The sequence below is a fragment of the Toxotes jaculatrix genome, chromosome 3 (genome assembly GCF_017976425.1).
Source record: "Toxotes jaculatrix isolate fToxJac2 chromosome 3, fToxJac2.pri, whole genome shotgun sequence".
Taxonomy (NCBI): Eukaryota; Metazoa; Chordata; class Actinopteri; family Toxotidae; genus Toxotes; species Toxotes jaculatrix.
The window spans coordinates 3328206-3345929 of record NC_054396.1 but is presented as its reverse complement, the minus strand read 5'-3'; the positions used below and the strand labels follow the sequence as shown (position 1 = coordinate 3345929).

Sequence of the window (17724 nt, the reverse complement as noted above, 5' to 3'; positions counted from 1 at the left end):
ATTCAGCTTCATTAGCTTCTCCACACAATGCTAAACAAACATTTAGGCTAATCCCTTGCCAGAAACATAACTTTAACCAGATCCTCACTTGCACTGTTGAACAACTCTCTCTCATTAAGGCAGGATCGGTGATCCAAATGTAAAGCAAAGGGTATATATATATATACCCCATTTTAAAACACAGGACTGGAACACACTAACATTACCAGATTTATTGACAGGCCAATTCTACAACTAAATCTACATCAATAGATCAAAAACACCAGTAAAACTGTTTTTTATGTTGAACTTCCATCAGTTGAAATACACGCAAAAAGTGTGTACAGATAGTTTGATAGACAGTGGGTTCTTGCTACTAAAATGAAAAATTACCAGTATAGTTGTTCATGTTTAAGCCCGTAGCTGCCTGGCAGATAGGAAAAGCTGAAAAGCTCTGTCATGCTGTGGGAAATGGTTGACAGTAAAGTATATATAAGCATTTTATAATAACTGAGTTTAAACAAGCAAAACCTTCAAGGGATGTGAACCAGTCTAGTCTCAGACAGAAACAATTATGTTTCTTCTAACACCAAAAAGACAACACATCTATCTGTAAACCTGCTTCCTCCACAGCTATACATGCCCAGCATCTTACTGGACCTCTGCCTCCCTCTCAGCTGTGGTCCCATTCTCAGACCGGCACGGCTGTGATCCTAGTCCTATAGGAGAATAAGGAGACAGTTCATGGTGGAGCTGAAGTCATCAGCCAGGCATCCGTCAGAACAGCCACCAAAACAATAAACCCCTCTGTCCTGCTAACACAAGGTTGGTTTTGGACAAGAGGCCGGACAGCTCTGAGATGGACCGGCAGCAGCAATGGAACTGACAGCTACAGTTTGACCTTGTCTTGGACTGTAACACCCCACAGTCGCCCACAGTGAGAGGGAGACGTTTTGAAGATTGGAACTCCACAGGTCAATCATTTAAACATCCCCACTGAAACTGTATTATTCTGGATCAATAAAGCCCAATATCTGCAAAAAAAAATCCTGAGGACTTTGCTGTGTCTGTGTATGATTTCTCAAGGCACAATACCACACACCAACACACACATCTCCCAGAGCACTGAGCAAGGGTTTACAGAGATAAGCGAGAGGCTGATCTTGAAAGTTGCAGCCAAAACGACTGGACAATGAAAAGTTTCCTTTGGATGTGCCGCCAGTAGCCGGAGGAGCAGCGAGACTGAGGTCATGTCAGTCCTTGATAGCCCGCTGTTTTATTCTCCTCTCTCCAGAGTCACAGTCACAGTTAATCTCAGCTCTGAGCCCTGCTGCGCCCGACCCCAACCTGCCACCTCTGTCTCCGTGCCCGCCTCATCGCCATGGCAACAAGGGCCGACATGTCGCACTCACACACATGCGCATGCATAACACTTTGGGGTGTTTAAGAGGAAACAATTCTGACTTGTATTGAAAATGTTCGGTGGCTGTAGACAGAACAGTCAGAGACGGCTGTACCAATCACTGACTAGACCTCCGTTGTCTACTGTACTCTGAAACTCTGACCCCCTCTTCTTTTTCTCCCACTCTCTTTTGGAGAAACAATGGTCAAATCCATAGGCCACAAATACACAGAAAAACAAAGTGGCCTGTGTGTGTGTCTCCCGCTTTCAATCAGACAAGAGTAAGAAGATACAAAGAAACCACTGACAGTACACACACACACACACACACACACACACACACACACACACACACACACACACACACACACACACACACACACACACATACTGCAGCAAAGCAGAGGGGTCCTGTTCATGCGGTTCTGCGCTGTAGGAGGTTGAGATTTGCTTTATGTAAGACGACTGAGTCCATCACCCTTTAATATTACATTAACATTCTAACTTAACTAAACTTGATCATTTTCTGAAGGTAAATCACCATGGGACTCTTTGACTGCATTTCTGCCAGTTTATTTGTGTGTATATGTATTTACATACACAGTGTGTGTGTGTGTGTGTTGGTAGATGGGTGGGTGTCGTGTGTAGATTTGCATTGCATACATGTGTTTCAGAGGAAAGAGTTCTGTGTCAGCTCTGACTGCAGCGTTTGAACAGAACTTAAGGAATGTTTCACTAAACATTTGACTCACACGCACCGACACGCACACAGTCTGTACACGGGCTTCATATGTTGGAGAGCAATACAATGTTAAAAGAGCTTCTCTATACTGCTGTCTGAATGACTCCAAAACTAGTCTTTATGGTGTTATGCTTATTATTTAGGCTTTTCTAATTGCTCTGCGTGTGTGTGTGTGTGTGTGTGTGTGTCCAGATGGCCTCTCTGTGCTGGCATGACTTCATCCACATGCTTAAACCTACACAGACATCACATCACGTATCTGCCTACACTACGCATCACAGAAATACAAAGGGACAATGTACTGTCCTACTGTATACTAACTGTATAAGAGCAGTGCTGCGGATAATGATGTTTTACTTGAGTTGTTTGTGTTTTCATACACATCTAGATAAATAAATTACAGCATACACACACACACACACACACACATGCGCGCGCGCGTCAAAGGCTGTTGCCAAAGTAGATTAATTTGTGCAGGACTGCACCCAAACACAGCCTCTTTTTGCTTTTTTGACTGAAGGCACTGAGATTCACAAAAAGGCAGCAAAGAAATATGCTGGGATTCAACTAAGTTCAAGTGATGTGAGAAACAATGAGGCTTGAACATTTCCGGTTAAAAACAAATCACAGCCGGACAGCAGCAGGATTTCCCAAATCCTTAAAGTTCACTCCTTGAGGATTTCTATCAAGAGCGACTTTGTTATGCTTTGTTAAATGAGCAGTGAGTTTGTGACTGTGAACAGTGCTTCCATGCTGTCACCCAGTGCCTGCTTGGAGCATTGCATGATGTTTTGCTTTTGTATGAAAGCCCACCAGAATTTAGAAACACCACTTTTATTTCATGGATTCCACGGTTGATTTGAGTTTTTCCTCAAATATTAACCCGTCCACGCTCTTTAACCCACCTGTTTCACAACATGGCATCGCAACTAAAAGAAAATTAAAAAGAACTCAGGCTGAGAACTGAGATGAAAATATGTCCCCATCCATACAGATATAAAGGTTTGGCTGCCAAACAAAGGTGATTTGGGCACTTTTGTAGATTGTCAGTAAAAATATGTTAATTAGAAAAAGTACTCAAATAATGACTTGAGTGACATCTGCAGTAAAACAGCAGTCCCTTGGTAGCATCCACAGACAACCAATTACCTTAAGGCAAATAACATTTTAGAAACTTTCATTCAGTTTTCATTCAGCCACCCTCAGAGGAGACCTTGGAGAAAATAGTAGAAAAACAGACAGCACATAAACAGTGTGCGGTTTGATCACAGCTCATCCTTGCCGTTCTGAGAGTCTGAGGCTGACGTGCCGTCAGCTTTAGCTTTTTTTGTGTCCTTCTTCACTGTCTTTTTTGCACCTGGTTTTGTGTCCTTTTTGTCTGCCTGCTTGGTTTGTGTTTTAACCGTCTGTTTTCCGTCTTTTTTTGCAGCAGGTTTGCCTTTGTCAGCTGTCTTGTCTTTCACCTGGTCTCCAGCTTTGGCCTTACCTTTCGGTGCAACTTTGGCTTTAGTGCCTGTTGATGTTTTGCTGACTGGTTTTGTCTCAGTTTTGTCCTTCGGCGTGTCTGCTGGTTTATCATCTTGTTTTTTATCTGTTGTTACCTCGTCAGCCTGTGCAGGAGGCTCTGGTGTTGCTGGTTGGGAGTCTGAGGCATCCGTCGCCTCCTTCTTGCTGAACTCGGCATTCACAGGTGTAGAAAACATCTTCAGCATATCCTGAGCTTGGATTCTCTCCTACAGAACCAATGGAAACATTGGAAGAGAAACACAATGCACAATAATCCAATTAGGAATCAAAATACCAGAACCAGAGGCAAACACAAAAGCTCTATTCATACTTGATTAGTAACACAGGGGGAGGGAGCTTCTGTCGTTTTTTCATCTAGGTGTGTCTTTCTAGAAAACTTCACAAGCAGGACAAACAATTGCTCATTTCCTTCATGTCTGCCAGCAGTCAAAAAATAAAACATCATTATCTGCAGCTGTGTTTAGTTTACAATTACAAACCACTGCATTTCTGTGCTGCCACAGTCATTCATTATGTGCATTAAGTAAGATTTTGAAATGAAGATTAAAGGCACCGTGCAATGAGAAAAATTGTGTTTACTTTATGTTACGCTGTGCGGGATGGGTCTAATAAAAGGCTGGTTTGCATTTTGTGTCTGAGTTTGAATTTAACCCTCACCCACATGACAGCCGGGGGGGGGGGGGGGGTGTCGTCAGCCCGCATCCTTTATATGCACCACTCTCACACAGTGCTTACTCTTCTATACATTGAAAAACCACATGAGAGCAGGAGCAGAGTGTGGACCCAGTTCTGACACTCTCAGAATTCTGCCTCAGGCTGTCTTTGGTCCCCAAAGCTCTTAATCGGCCAACGTGTCTCAGAGTGACGACTGCTGTTTAGGATTGATGACCAACGCTTTTACCAAGCTTCTCTCACGACTGTCGACTCACTGCCCCAAATCACAGAGTGCAAATGGGCCTTCAGACAGCTACAGTTCCTACTTATCAAATAAAATCCTTGGGGGACTGTATGAACAGTATTAGGTTGGGAGGTGGGCAGGAGAGGGGAGGGTGTGGAATGTTTCTCCTTGATGAAGGGAGGGCAGTCAGACGTTTTTGGCAGAGCAGTGGTGGTTTGTTTTCTCACCTGCAGAGCAGCCATGAAACATGTGCTTGGTTTGATTATGACGGACAATCTGGATGATTTGGTTTAGCTGCGTCGTCTGACCTAATCCATATTTGTTTTTTTGGGACGGGGCAAAAAACAGCATTTTGTTGTGTTTTCCCTAAATTTGGGAAACACTAATTCCACTTCTAATGTGCATGTTAGCAGCTATTGTGAAAATAATTGTTCCATTAAGATTCAATGGTTTAATTAGGGAATCCACCATTTTAATTTCTGTATGCTTTGCCCCTTTCTCTTATTAATGCTGAACCAAAATGTAAAAACAATATTTCAAGATACCGGGGGGGAAAGAGCTGCGCTGTTCTTCTAGTCATTTCATGTGCTTTTAAACTGAAGTTTCCTGCAAAACACATCGTGAGTTTAAGTTTTCTTTATGTTCATCTGTACCTTTTCCTCATGAGCAGGATCCAGTGTGAACCACAGGGCTACAGCACACCTCTGACCCTTAGTGACCGCTCTCACGCCGTGGGGGTTTTCTTTCCCTGCACCGAACGCGACCACACGGCCACACTGTGGACGCACCTCAGCCTGGAAGAATTCAAATTATATAATACAGATATATATTATGCAACATGAAACAATTTAATAGGGGTGAAGCTTGAAATTTACAGCTGCTTTTATTCACACATATAATTTTATATCCTAACGTAGTTTTGAATACAGATTGAAGAAGTAACAGCTGAGTATTTACCGTGACTGTTTTGGCGTCCAGCTCAGTGAAAATGAAATCTCCTCCCTCAAAGTCACCATTTAAATAAAGAATGGCACTGCAGGGGGCGGAGGACACGAGGAGGTTACTCTCTGGTTGAAGGACAGACGAGACGTGGTGTATTTCTGTGCATGTGCTCACCTGTAGTCTCTGTGTGTGTACGCAGGAGGTTCCTTTATACACTCGTTGAGTTCAGAGACCAGCAGACAGTTGTCCACATGAACAGGGTGACTCAGGTCCTGACGGTCCTCCTGCTTCTCTGAATAACAACAGCACAGACAGAGGCTGAAACCTTTTAGGTCATAATCATACAACCACCCTCACCTGCCAGGAGAACTGCAGCTGGATCCTTTATAAAGCTGCACTCATTAATGTTTTTCAACTCATTGTTTAGCAACTAGATGGTGAACGTATCACAGCATTTAGCTGCTAAAACACCTGATCAAACTTTAGGTCCATAATTTTACCTCTTTTTTGCTAAAAAAAATAATCATCACATAGACAAGGTGGGTACATCAGGTTTGTCAGCAGCTGTTCGGCTCGTCTGCATCATCAAAGCTGCTCAGTTACTTTCTGCCTGGTTTGCCAATAGTACAAACAACAATAAGCCTGCTATCTCCCTCTCTGTCCTCTCTATACAGTACACTACATGTAGTGCACTGTATGCCACGTTTTGACCTGTATCACACTCAGGTCGGTCACTGAGCTCCAACTGGAGTCTCCTCCATAACAACAGCCACTAAGATTCACAGGCATTGTAGTATTTACATCCATGTGTAATCCTAAACTTATCCCTGGAAACCAGGAATACTGATTTTTGAACCACTCAGTAGTGGACTGGTCTCTTCCTCACCCACGACACCAGCATATTAAACCTGTGTGACTTACCATCAATAGCAGAGCGACAGACCAGGTGGGAATAGGAGAAGTAGAGCGGAGTGTCCAGGCGGAAGTACGACTCCAACACCTTCCTCACCCTCTCGCTCAGGTCGAAGAACAGACGAGCGCTCTTCAGTGGAACCTTCCCCTCCTGTCCGAGCTTTGGGAGGAGGAAACCAATGAGGGTTTAAAGTTTTTTTTCATTTCACACCGTCCATGAAAAGCTGCGCTCATCGTGTGTGGGTGGATGTATTGTAGTGAGAAGAACACACTTCAGGTTAGGTTTAATGTTTTAGCTGAATCACAGACCTTGACAGCCTTCAGGACGGTGACTCCCTGGAACATCTCACTCGGGGAGTGGGGGGAGGGGCGTCCCCTGTAGCCATCACCTTTCAGAGCAGCTGCCTGGAAAATATTCACAGCATCAACACTCTGACATGATGGACTGACACACTATTATTGTTATTTCCTTAAACGACAGTAATAGAGTTTTGCCACCGTTTGGCTAATTTTCTGTTTAATTATATGGCTTTACGGGTACTTTCAAAACCTCACAGTTTAAGATATTTAATGAATCCCAGTTAGCTTCATGAAAAAAGTGCATTTTAAGTTTCTGCAAATTGAATTTCATACCGAAATGAATGGAAAAATAAATTTACAATGACATTTATTGAATTTAAACTCATTATGTTCAACTTTCAACATTTGCTAGTAACTAAAGGCTATCATAACTACAAGCCAAATATGTGTAATAACTTTTTACTGAGTCAGAAGGCAGAAAATGACAGAAACCGTAGATACAGCAGCTGGTAGTCAAAATAGACTCCAGAAGCCATTACTTACTGCACCCACAAGAGGGCAGTAAATTACAAGATGAATGAAAACAGGCATCAGATCCTTCATGGGACAGAGAGCTGGTCTGAAATGTAAGGAAAGATATCACTTCCACTTCAGTATCATTCTAACCGATGTCTGTTATTAACTTTAACTGGTTTCCTTGCATGTCTTGATGGCTCACCACTGATTTACTGGTTTTATTAGTCTGCAGTGTTGTATGTTATCCTGTCACTGCTTCCACTACCAAAGAAATTTGTTAACAACTTTTGTTGCAATGATGATAAAATTAAGTCGACTCAGTGAGATGTGAGCGCTTCATTGTACCAATAACTCACGTTGGAGAGGCGGTGCAGCTCCCTGCACTCATCATCACTGATCACTCCATCCAGCAGCACCCGCTGAGAACCGTTCAGCTGATTGGATGTCATGGTTATCTTGATGTTATCATACAGCAGAGCGTCACCTAGAGGAGGTGGGTCACAGTAAAAGTTTGGCTGTAGTCATTTTGATTTAAACATTCAAGCAACATTTCAAGCATTGGCTTGACTAGCGCTCTGGGTGAAATGTTTACCTTCCTGCGGCGCGATAATCTTGGTCATTTCTGAAGAATCCTTCTTCTTCTCCTCAACCAAAGTCTCAATCTCCTTCATTAGGTTTCCTATTTCCTCTGTGATCCTTGCTGCAGTCTCTCGGTCAGCTCTGAGACACAGGGAAATCGATTGGCCACAACTTCACTTCAACTACAAATTCATAATGGTCCTGAACATATGCGTCTGTGGCAGTGCCTTAAGTCTTACTTCTGCTTGTCTCTCAGTTTCTTAGGCATGACATCTTCAGGAGTCCACGTGTCCTTAATACAAAGTGACAGTATGTAAAATGTCTAGTACCACCCTTTACATTTCAGTACTGCACTGACTGAGCACAAAGTGGTGGATAATAAATGGTTTAGTCAACTCACTGGATCTACAAAGGTGATTCCAAATGCTTCATATCCAAAGTAGAGCAGCTCTTTCTCCAGTATGGACTGCTGAATGTACTGTTTCACCACCTGTGGGTAAAGAACAAAGATCAGTTGTACCTTGACTACACCTGTTAAAAACTACCATCTGTAAAAAAAACACAATATATTGTCTCAATAAGTTTATATTTAATATATTATATATAATGAGGTTAATGCTGAAAGGGTTTTATAAAGGTACCACCTAAACACCTTGGTTGCCTGCGATTGTTTTCATGTGCTCAGAGGAATGAGCTTTAAGAAAAGCAATTAGTGGCACACAAACCAGGGACCTTTGGGGTCCATGGTCTACATGTTAACCCCTGACCAGGGAGACCTCACAGCTGACAAATGAACTTGTCACAGGAGCAAAGGCAGAGGTGTTACTAATAACATCAACAAAGGATCAGATCAATTCATGTGTCCCAATAAGCTACAAAAGTGTGTAAGAGAGCCAGCAACACCCCGACCCTGAGACTGCAGCAGCTGAATGGAATTAGCTATCACTCAATTATTTTTACACGTGTGCTTTTTTTTAGTGTTACATGCAAAAATAACTTCTGTGAAGTCTATGAGAGTTACAGAATGAAAATACCTCGAATAGCTGCCGACCATGAACAGTATCAAAGATGAGGTTTCACATTAACTTTACGTATCAGGTTTACACAAATGACTCTAAATATGTTCTTAAGGAGGGCCGGTGAATTACTGATAAGGTTCCAATGACTTTGTTAACTTTCATTGTTTTTGGAAAGCACAATAACCACTAACTACAAATGTATATATACGCAGCACTGACATAGTTTTAGGATTGTTGTTGTTGGGTTTTGGTTTTTGGTGTCTCACCTACATCTACACCCTCGAACTGTTTTAATTCCAAAACTGAGCGTGGGCTTGAAAGTGGGTTCAGATGTGAAAGTCATAATCTCAGCATCCTGGGAAATAATCACTAAGTCATTAATACTGATCAGCAGTCCTGTTAACCCAATATAAATAATATAGAATTAGTGCCTGGAGCAGTGAAAGTCTCACTTATTGGTTCTTTAAAAAGAAGCAGCAAATGTTGATGTGTGTTAGATTACCATCAGCGTTTCTTTAAGGTCTCGTTTGTGCCCTTGAGGCCCTCGAGCTAATGGCTATTTTTCTCTCAGTGCATGTTGTGCCGGCAGATTTGCTGCAGATCGTTATGGGTTAAGATAACTCTGCTAAAAATAACTGCACTCATAGCGCTGTGCTTTGGATGAAAGCCCCACTAATTTAGACCTGCTGTACCTGTCTGGCTGATATGGCTGCCGCCTTGTCCTCGCCCAGCACGGCGGAGTAATAAGCCAGGTTCTGGTTCATCACCTCATCGTCAGGGTGGAACAGCAGGAAGGTCTTAGCACACTCGATGGCCTGCTCATACTTCTCACCTGGAGAGAGGGGACAAAAGCAAGAAGGAAATCAGCAGGTATAAGGTCTGAAAGAGTTGTTCCACAGAAATACAATATTTTTTGTTTGTCAGAAAAAGGGGATTTAAAAAGTGCATCTGTTGGGTTTTTCAATCTTATGAACATTAATGTGTTTAATTAAGAGCTCTTTTCTTTGTTGTTTAAAGGGAATCTCACACACCGAGTTGAGTTTAACCACCATAGGGATGTACAACCCAGGCTGGGAAAATAGCTGTGCAATGCTTTCTGTGGTTTTCGATGAACTTTATGAAGCCTGAGAAAATAACCCAGATCATGTCATCTGGGTTAACGCTGGCTGTTCTTAGAGTCTACAGATTTATAAGCCTGAATTCAAAACTAAGGCTGTGGAGTTTGAAATATGTAGATGGTTACCACAGAGTGAGGTTCTAACAAAGAGATGAGAGGGATTATGGGATTGGTAAGATTAAGTGTTTATGGAGTTTGACTGGGGTTTGGTTCCAATGGTTGGTTCTGTTTTCATAGCTAGTAGCTGATGAACATTAATGGTTTGGTTGCTGTTCTCCTCTCTGTACCACCACTGTCTGATCGCAGCAAAACCAGCAGAATGGTGAGACCTCTTTAGTCTTTGTATCATTTCAATATTTCAAGATTATCATCATTGTGACATAGCTTGTGAAAAATTGGTATTAGCCAGTTTATGAACAGTGCCTGGTGTTCACCAGACATAAGGTTTGGAGTTGTGTCTAAAGGGTTGGTCTCATCAGAGTCCTTTTCCTCATGCTCTCAGAGTCATTTAAATCCAAGCAGGACAAAATCCAAGCAGGCTGTCATATGTCTTTTACTCAAAGTGGCTTCAGTCTAACCACAGAGCTATAAAAGTCTGACTGATGGAGAGCTGCTGAGATGGTCGTCCTTTCTGCAGAGGATTTCTGGAGCTCTGTTGGAGGGACTTGGTCTTGGTCACTTCCCTGATGGCCAGCTCTAAGAAGAGGTCTGGTGGTTCCAAATCTATTCTACTTCACAACTATGGAGGACACTGTGCTCCTGAATCATTCAAAGCTTTAGAAATGTTTTTTTTTTACCCTTGTCCTCATCTATGCCTCACAACAGTTTTATTGCAGAGGTCTACAGTGAGTTTGTTGACATGGAGTTTGGATATGGAGAAAACATGTTTTCACTTTGTCATCTTGAGTTACTGAGTGTAGACTAAAAAAATGGGAAATTTTAGAAGATTTCAAATTATTCTGATGGTATAAGCTTTTGTTTGGAGAACGAAAAATGAAAATATCCCCAATTATTGTTCCTGGGACAAGGGTATTAGCGTGCACTGCTGTCTGCTACAGCATGTTTTTAGATACTACGGTGGGTCACCAAAGTCAGACATTTTCAAAATCTACATACAGAGGCTTTAACTTTTTTTTTCGTGGCTCCATAAGAAGTTTGTATTTGACGAGTGACTAAAATTCATGGATTAGCAAAACTGGTTGAGGGTGCAGACATTTCCTATGGTGAACTGTCTTCAGTGTCAGCGACTTTAAGCAGGATCAAAATGTTTGAAATCTGAGAGGCATCCATCCAGCACAGTTGTGACACTGATGAAATGTAAATGTATAACATTTTGTCTTCTGTAAATAAAGTGAATTCTTGTCATTGAGTGAGTTCTTTCTATGTCTTATCTTGTGTTTCATTAAAGGCCAAGATCTGCCTGATATATTGAACAAATACAGATCTCAACATAATCAGTGATAAGGAAAATCTCTGCAGATTTGGGTTTGACTTCACTTCACATTACAGCTTATTGTCACACAAAAGGCACACAATAGCACAGGCTGAAGAAAAGGCTGTGAGACTCACTGTTGTAGTAGGAGAACTGCAGGTAGTTGAAGTGTGATGGGAGGAAATCCTCAAAGGGCTTGTTTCTGCCGGCTGTAGAGGCCAGCTCCACAGAGCAGAGCTGCTTACAGTTCAGTACCTGCATGTAGTGGTCTGACACACACACACACACACACACAATCACATTTACATTCAACTTTCATGTAAATCGTTTCTGCACAGAGGCCAAAGACGTACACTCTCACCTGTCATGGTCTGGAACAGGTCGGCGCTGTACTCCATGTAGTTGTATCCGTCGTAGTTGTAGGCTCCCTCACACAGAGCCCTGCACTCCTTATCAGCTGTGAAGTACTCATCTACGGCCACTTCGAAGTGTTCAGCCGCCAGACCGAACGAGTCGTCGCTGTAGTAACTCTTCCCCAGCAGGAACTCAGCCTGAGGCGAAAACATGTGTATGATTAGTAGAGCTGTGTGATATTAAAAGGTAACAGTCAGAATTTGTCAGGGTTTATTTGCATTCAGTTAGTCGGGGAAGCAAAGGCACACACTTTTTAATTCAAGTTCTATTTCATATGTTATTCACTCTAACCGCAGCTGTATAACACAGAAGGTACCTGTCTGGGTTATGTTTTGCTTTTAGAGAAATAAAAAGCATAAAACAGAAGGGGTTTGCTCTCACCATATGTGGTCTGGCCTCCAAATCTTTGAAGTCCGTCTCCTGTACTCCTGCCATCATCCTGTAGTATTCCAGGTTCTGTCTCATCTCCATATGATCCGGATTGGCCAGGAAGAACGTGTTGGCTGCTGCCACAGCCTTGTCCAGCTTACTGATCTGAAAAACATGAACACATATGTTCATCTCATCCTCACTGATTAACCTGATTTTGTCAATCAGCAAAGCACCTGGAAGAGAAACCTATTTTTCTGTTCGAGGATTGTTCACTGTTGTGCACTGACATTTCTTATGCGTCTACTCCTGTGTGCCTCTCTAACAGTCTGCTGAGGTAAAGCTGCATTAACTGATGTTTTTGGTCACCTGGTAGCAGCAGATCAAGATATAAACACAACACTGGCATAAAGTTTTAATGGTTAATGTGTCACCTAACAGTTACTGATTTAAACATGGAGCACAGGGTGAACTGAATCATGACTCACGACCACTGAGAACTGGATTCTCATTGGTCCGCCACCAAAAAAAAAAACAGAAGAGATAGAAGGGAATGGGAAATGTTTTCCAATGGATGGGATGCCTGAGTGAGAATATTTACATGGTCACCTGCGACCAGGTTTTCTTCCAGTTGTCAGGGACGATGAAACAATGAAAAGTTTAATGCAAAGGAAATTTGAGTGATTCAACATCAGAGTCTCTCCTTTGATCTGGATCTTTGGCTGAAAGGCGATAAAACAGCTGCAGAGGAAACAAACCGACACACAGCAGGTTGTGTTTAAATCATCAGAATTACAGCTGGAGGGACAGAGATTAGAGATGAGCTGCTGACAGGACCTGCTCACTGTCTGTCTGTATGTGTGTGCTGCACTGTTAAAAAATATATTAGTTCATGCCAATGTGAAGATGAATTAAAAATGTTGTTTGCACTACGGAAATGTTACATGTTTTTTCATATATTATTTTTTCTTAAAATACAGTTCTGTTTTATTCTCAAGAATGAGAAAATAATTCATGTTAAATGGTTGTATTGAACAGCCCAAAGGAAATTCCTGAATAATAATCTGTTTCACACATATTCCTATCGCTGAAAAATACGCTGACATCTTAACATGGACGGGGGCCTGAAGACGGGCTGATGAAGAGGACATCTCACAACCACATTTTATGTTCTATCTTTAGATAAGTCTGCTGCTGAAGGGTACTGCAGGTGAAAGACGCATTGCTTTGTCCAGAATGAACAGTATTATTATGATTAAATATTTGCTATAGGTCCAGAGTAAGTCCATTAGAGTGAGATGAAAGGTTTAGCATCCTTCATCTCACTGTTTTGGATAATACAAACTGGGGAAATCTCAGAGTTGGTGATCCTGGTGTTCCTGAGGATCCATCACTACAAGTGACCCCTCTCACATTACATGTGGTCATCTGATCCATTGTAAATCTATAAAACTGACTAGTGCAGCTTTAATAAACATTGAACACAGCTCAAGTTGTCACCCTGAATTGTTTTCTCAGTGATGCTTCATTAAACTGACCAAACCTTCCAGTGTTCAGCATTAAATATATTCTGTACTGTAAATTTAGTGATTAAAAATTCCTTACTTAAAAATAACATGCTCTGCTCCAAGGAGCTCATATTAAGTAGCCAGTATTAAAAATGGCTGGTGCAGATTAAAATTCTGCACCAGCTTTTTCATTATGCTGCTGCTTTCAGCTTCTGTCAGTCTACTTTCCAAGAAAAGTGTGAATCTGAAAACTGCTCAGTTTACAGAGAGAAGTGAAAGCTGATGCTTATTCACGTCTAAGGAGTCAAAGTAAACAACTTTCTATCTTGTTCCAGAGCTAAAGGAACTCTAACTTTGTTTTTTGAGTTGATCAAGATCACTGGAAAGCAGCAGCTTAGGCCTTTAAACCGCTGGATCCCAGAAACCTACGTCCTCACGTCAGACTCCACAGTAGCTGACTCCACCTTAAGACGTGGCATGGCAGTCTTGGTCATGGGGGGTTGGGGTATTTACAGTATCCAGCTCCACATCAGCCCAGAGTTAAAGCTTGAATGAAAGCTTGAATAAAATCTGTTCAAACTTTTTCCTCTCTGTTCTGGGGCCGTATGTTTACTGTGCAGCTCCACCAGACCGAGCACTGATCTCTGCAGAGACTGATGCATTTTACAGCACAACAGCAACGCAGCTCACAGCCTCCTCTACTTTGTTATATACCTTAAAATATGCCACTTGTAGGTAATTGTACGGAGTCCTCTTCTTGAACTCCAGCTCCACTTCTTCGCTGACTTGATGCAGAGTGGGCGAACCGAGTTTCTCGGTCTCGCAGGAGTTCACACAGTCCGCCCGCTTCAGGATTTTCTGGAAGAAGCCCAGGTCCTCCACTGACCCGGTTCCCGGTATGGGAACTCCCAAGCCGGCCAAAGCGTCACCGAAAGCGGTCTGGTTGGCGCAGCTCAGCCGGCACTGAGCCTTGACTTGGCGGACCGTAGCTTTGTTCCTGAGCGCCTTCTCCATGTTCAGGATAACCGACAGCCAGTCACCCTTCGAGTAGGCTTCCACCGCCGTGTCGAAGAGGAAATCATAAGGCTCCAAAACCAAGTGGCTGCTCACATTATTGTCCGATGTGCACAAAGGCAAAATAAGGCACAGCAATGTAAGCGCGTAACGGAGCTCCATGATGGTACAATGTCACGGCTCTGCAGTGGGACAAAAGCCTGGACCAGAGACCTCAGGAACCTGTGGAGAGAAGGGGTGAAACTCTCTTCTTCCTCCTGCAGTAACTTGTCTGGAGGTGGGGTTTGAACAGTGGAGCCCCCGGCAACACCCACTCGGCCCCCCCACCCCCGCCTACACATGAAGGATTCTGGCAGAGCCATACAGACCATGTAGAATCCAGAAAAAGGATATATCACAGAGTTTAACACATGATTTCCCAAAAGACCAAGCTGCTGTTTGAACTGGTTTCCAAATGGATTACCTGGTAAAACAAGTTAGAGTTGAAATGTTAATCAATAAATAAAATAAATCAAACATCTGATTTATTGACTAAATTGGTTTTACCGGCTCTGAACAAGTGCCAGTGCTCCCTCAGAGCTGTGAGATGTTCTCTCAGATGTGGCAGTTTGTTCACCTCATATGTCAAACTCAAAACGAGAGCAGAGCAAAAAACATTGGCTTTAACATGGAAGTGAAGCGCTGGCCTTCTGTGGTTTTCTGGTGCACACAGACATACGTGTAAACTAACCTGTAAATAACTTGATGATGCAATTTTGCGAAAATCCCATTCTTGTTTTCAGAATCTGAAAATATAAAAAAAAAGAAAAAGAAAAAGAGAAGAAAACATACAAGCACATTTTGCACTGTATGAACAAGACATTTTTTTAATTCCATTTCTCCTCAATATTACAACATATCAACACAGCTTGATTCATTGTATTAAGAAACCTATTGATATAAAACAAACTTTTATTGGTATAATAAGAATCTTTTCTTTTCCTATGGAGCACGAACAAATTGAACCTGTTATGTTACATTTTGTGCACCTTCTGCACCAGTCAGAGTATTCTCCAGTACTGTTAGTGGCAGTTTTCATTCCTCTTGACAACACTATATACTCTCAGTTCACCATCACATAGTTGACTCGGCACCTCTGTAACAGAGTTAAACTGATTCCTCATCATACTTGAGACAAGCCACAGATAAGCTGCCAATTAAAGGAAAAAACAACACTGTGAAAGTGTGAAACCAGAAGTTTCAGTGCTCCTTAAAAACATTATCATAATGACTTATTTCATAAGAGTTTCTCTTGTTTTATTATAAGATAAATAAGATAAATTGTTAAAGATAATAAAGTTCAATGTTATGACAAAATAAGTTGGTATGTCTTGTTATTACAGGATGGTATCTTCGTAATGAGAAAATAAATATCTTGTTTTTAAAACATTTCCTCTGGGAAACTGAGCAGGTTTTCTTTTGCATAATGGAAACAATTTAGGGCCGCAGCTTTGTTTTACACCTCCTCATTTAGAAACATCAACCACAGCAGAAAGTCTCAGGTAATGGGCTAACAACTTATTTTACCCTCACGTTGTTTTCAGAAACAAAACGTGCGCCCGCAATGGATCATGGGGGAAGAGCGTTCAGCGGGGAGATGGCAAAGAAAACTAGATGATTGTAGCTCTGATTTTCTAGTCCAGTATTTTATAAGTCAGGGGCTTTGTGCGTGATGTGAAGCTGTTTCAGTTTAAAATGTCACAGTTCGTGTTTAATGCGGCTGAATGTTTGTTTGTTTGTTGCTTGCTTAACGTTGTTTTTTCAACAGTGACACATCTTGTCTTATTTAAATGTTCTGTGTGGAGGTTGGACAGTTGTCGAAGTGCCTGAAAACAAATACAGTTTAACATGACGGGAGAATACACCACAGAAACGTTGTTTTTAATATCAGTCGGGGTGTAGAATAACACATTTATAATATAAATTCGTAATCATAAAAAAAAACCTCCATTGAAGAGTTTTCATTTTAAATTCTTTAGGATCTTCAGGCACAGTCACGACTACCATTTTGGGCAAAACGGGGCGGAGATTTAGGACCCCGTGAAGCCTCCGGTATTTTTGGTCGAATATTAGCTGGTTACGAAAGCAGCTGGTGGACGGAGCGGATTATATTTGATAAATCATTCGAGAGGAGTTTGTTGCAGAAAGTGTAAGACGAGGCCATGGACAGGACGGTCAGCCTTCCCACTCAGCCTGACAAAACCACCACAGGTAACGTTCACTGATTTACTAATAACACAAACACATAACGGATTTACTTTGCTGTAAACCTTTCCACTGCTTCGACACACAGCTGGTAAAGTTATCACAACACCATCAGTGTGAATATGGATTTATTTGTCATAAATGAGCTACATTTAAACCAGCGCACTGTAAACCAGTGAGGCACTTTAATGGCAACTTGACTGTGTCAGCAGCTGTAGTGTAAGTATTATATTACATTAGAGGTAGGCAACAGTAATGCGTTTTATATGGTTTGCATTTGTTGAATTAACTGTCGGTGGTTGCTGAAATACTGTTCAAGCTGAAGGAGGAGAGTTCTGTGTTAGAACTAGTCTAATGAAGAGTATACAGTATGTAATTATAGTTATTACATTGCTATGTCATATATTAGTGAGTTTTTGTGTATTCCAGGTAATCAAGACAATGGCTGTTATATTACAGTCAGTTGTGTAACAGTAGCAGTGGTACAGTGGTTACAGCAGTGATACATAAGTTGTATTAGCATTAGCAGTAATATTCCTCCTGGTGGTTGAGTTGCATGTGTGAGTGTGATGTAACTGTACCTGTGTGTTTTTGCAGTGACTCTGGTCGAGAGCAGCAGCGCCCCCAGCGGGCTGGAACTGGTCAGCTCCTACCAGACCAACAGAGTGGGCGACCCGATGGACCTGGTGGCTCTGGCAGCACAAGTACAGAAGGTGTGGACTGCGGGGTTTTTATGTCTTGTCAAGCTGTGCACACCAACAACTCGTGGTGTGGATGTATGTAACAGTCCTGAAAATATTTTTACTGTGC

General features: G+C 42.0%; 2 protein-coding genes across 2 annotated transcripts in view; one reads left to right on the top strand and one right to left on the bottom strand.

Annotated features, from left to right (window-relative positions):
• Positions 1-289: 289 nt before the first annotated feature.
• p3h1 (prolyl 3-hydroxylase 1) lies at positions 290-14889 on the bottom strand. The gene is made up of 15 exons (XM_041035027.1): positions 14371-14889; positions 12161-12313; positions 11727-11916; positions 11503-11634; positions 9509-9648; positions 8198-8287; positions 8037-8089; positions 7811-7938; positions 7575-7702; positions 6712-6807; positions 6412-6562; positions 5665-5782; positions 5506-5581; positions 5202-5342; positions 290-3856 (listed from the first exon to the last, which is right to left on the bottom strand). Exons 1-15 carry the CDS (start codon positions 14830-14832, stop codon positions 3389-3391), a joined length of 2526 nt encoding a protein of 841 aa, XP_040890961.1. The 5' UTR covers positions 14833-14889; the 3' UTR covers positions 290-3388.
• Positions 14890-16771: 1882 nt separating this feature from the next.
• The window catches only part of c3h1orf50 (chromosome 3 C1orf50 homolog), a 2575-nt gene continuing 1622 nt past the window's right edge, over positions 16772-17724 (top strand). The window contains exons 1-2 of the mRNA XM_041034598.1: positions 16772-16920; positions 17512-17627. Of these exons, the coding sequence (XP_040890532.1) occupies positions 16872-16920; positions 17512-17627 (165 nt within the window). The 5' untranslated portion in view covers positions 16772-16871. The remainder of the gene's footprint in view (positions 16921-17511; positions 17628-17724) is intronic.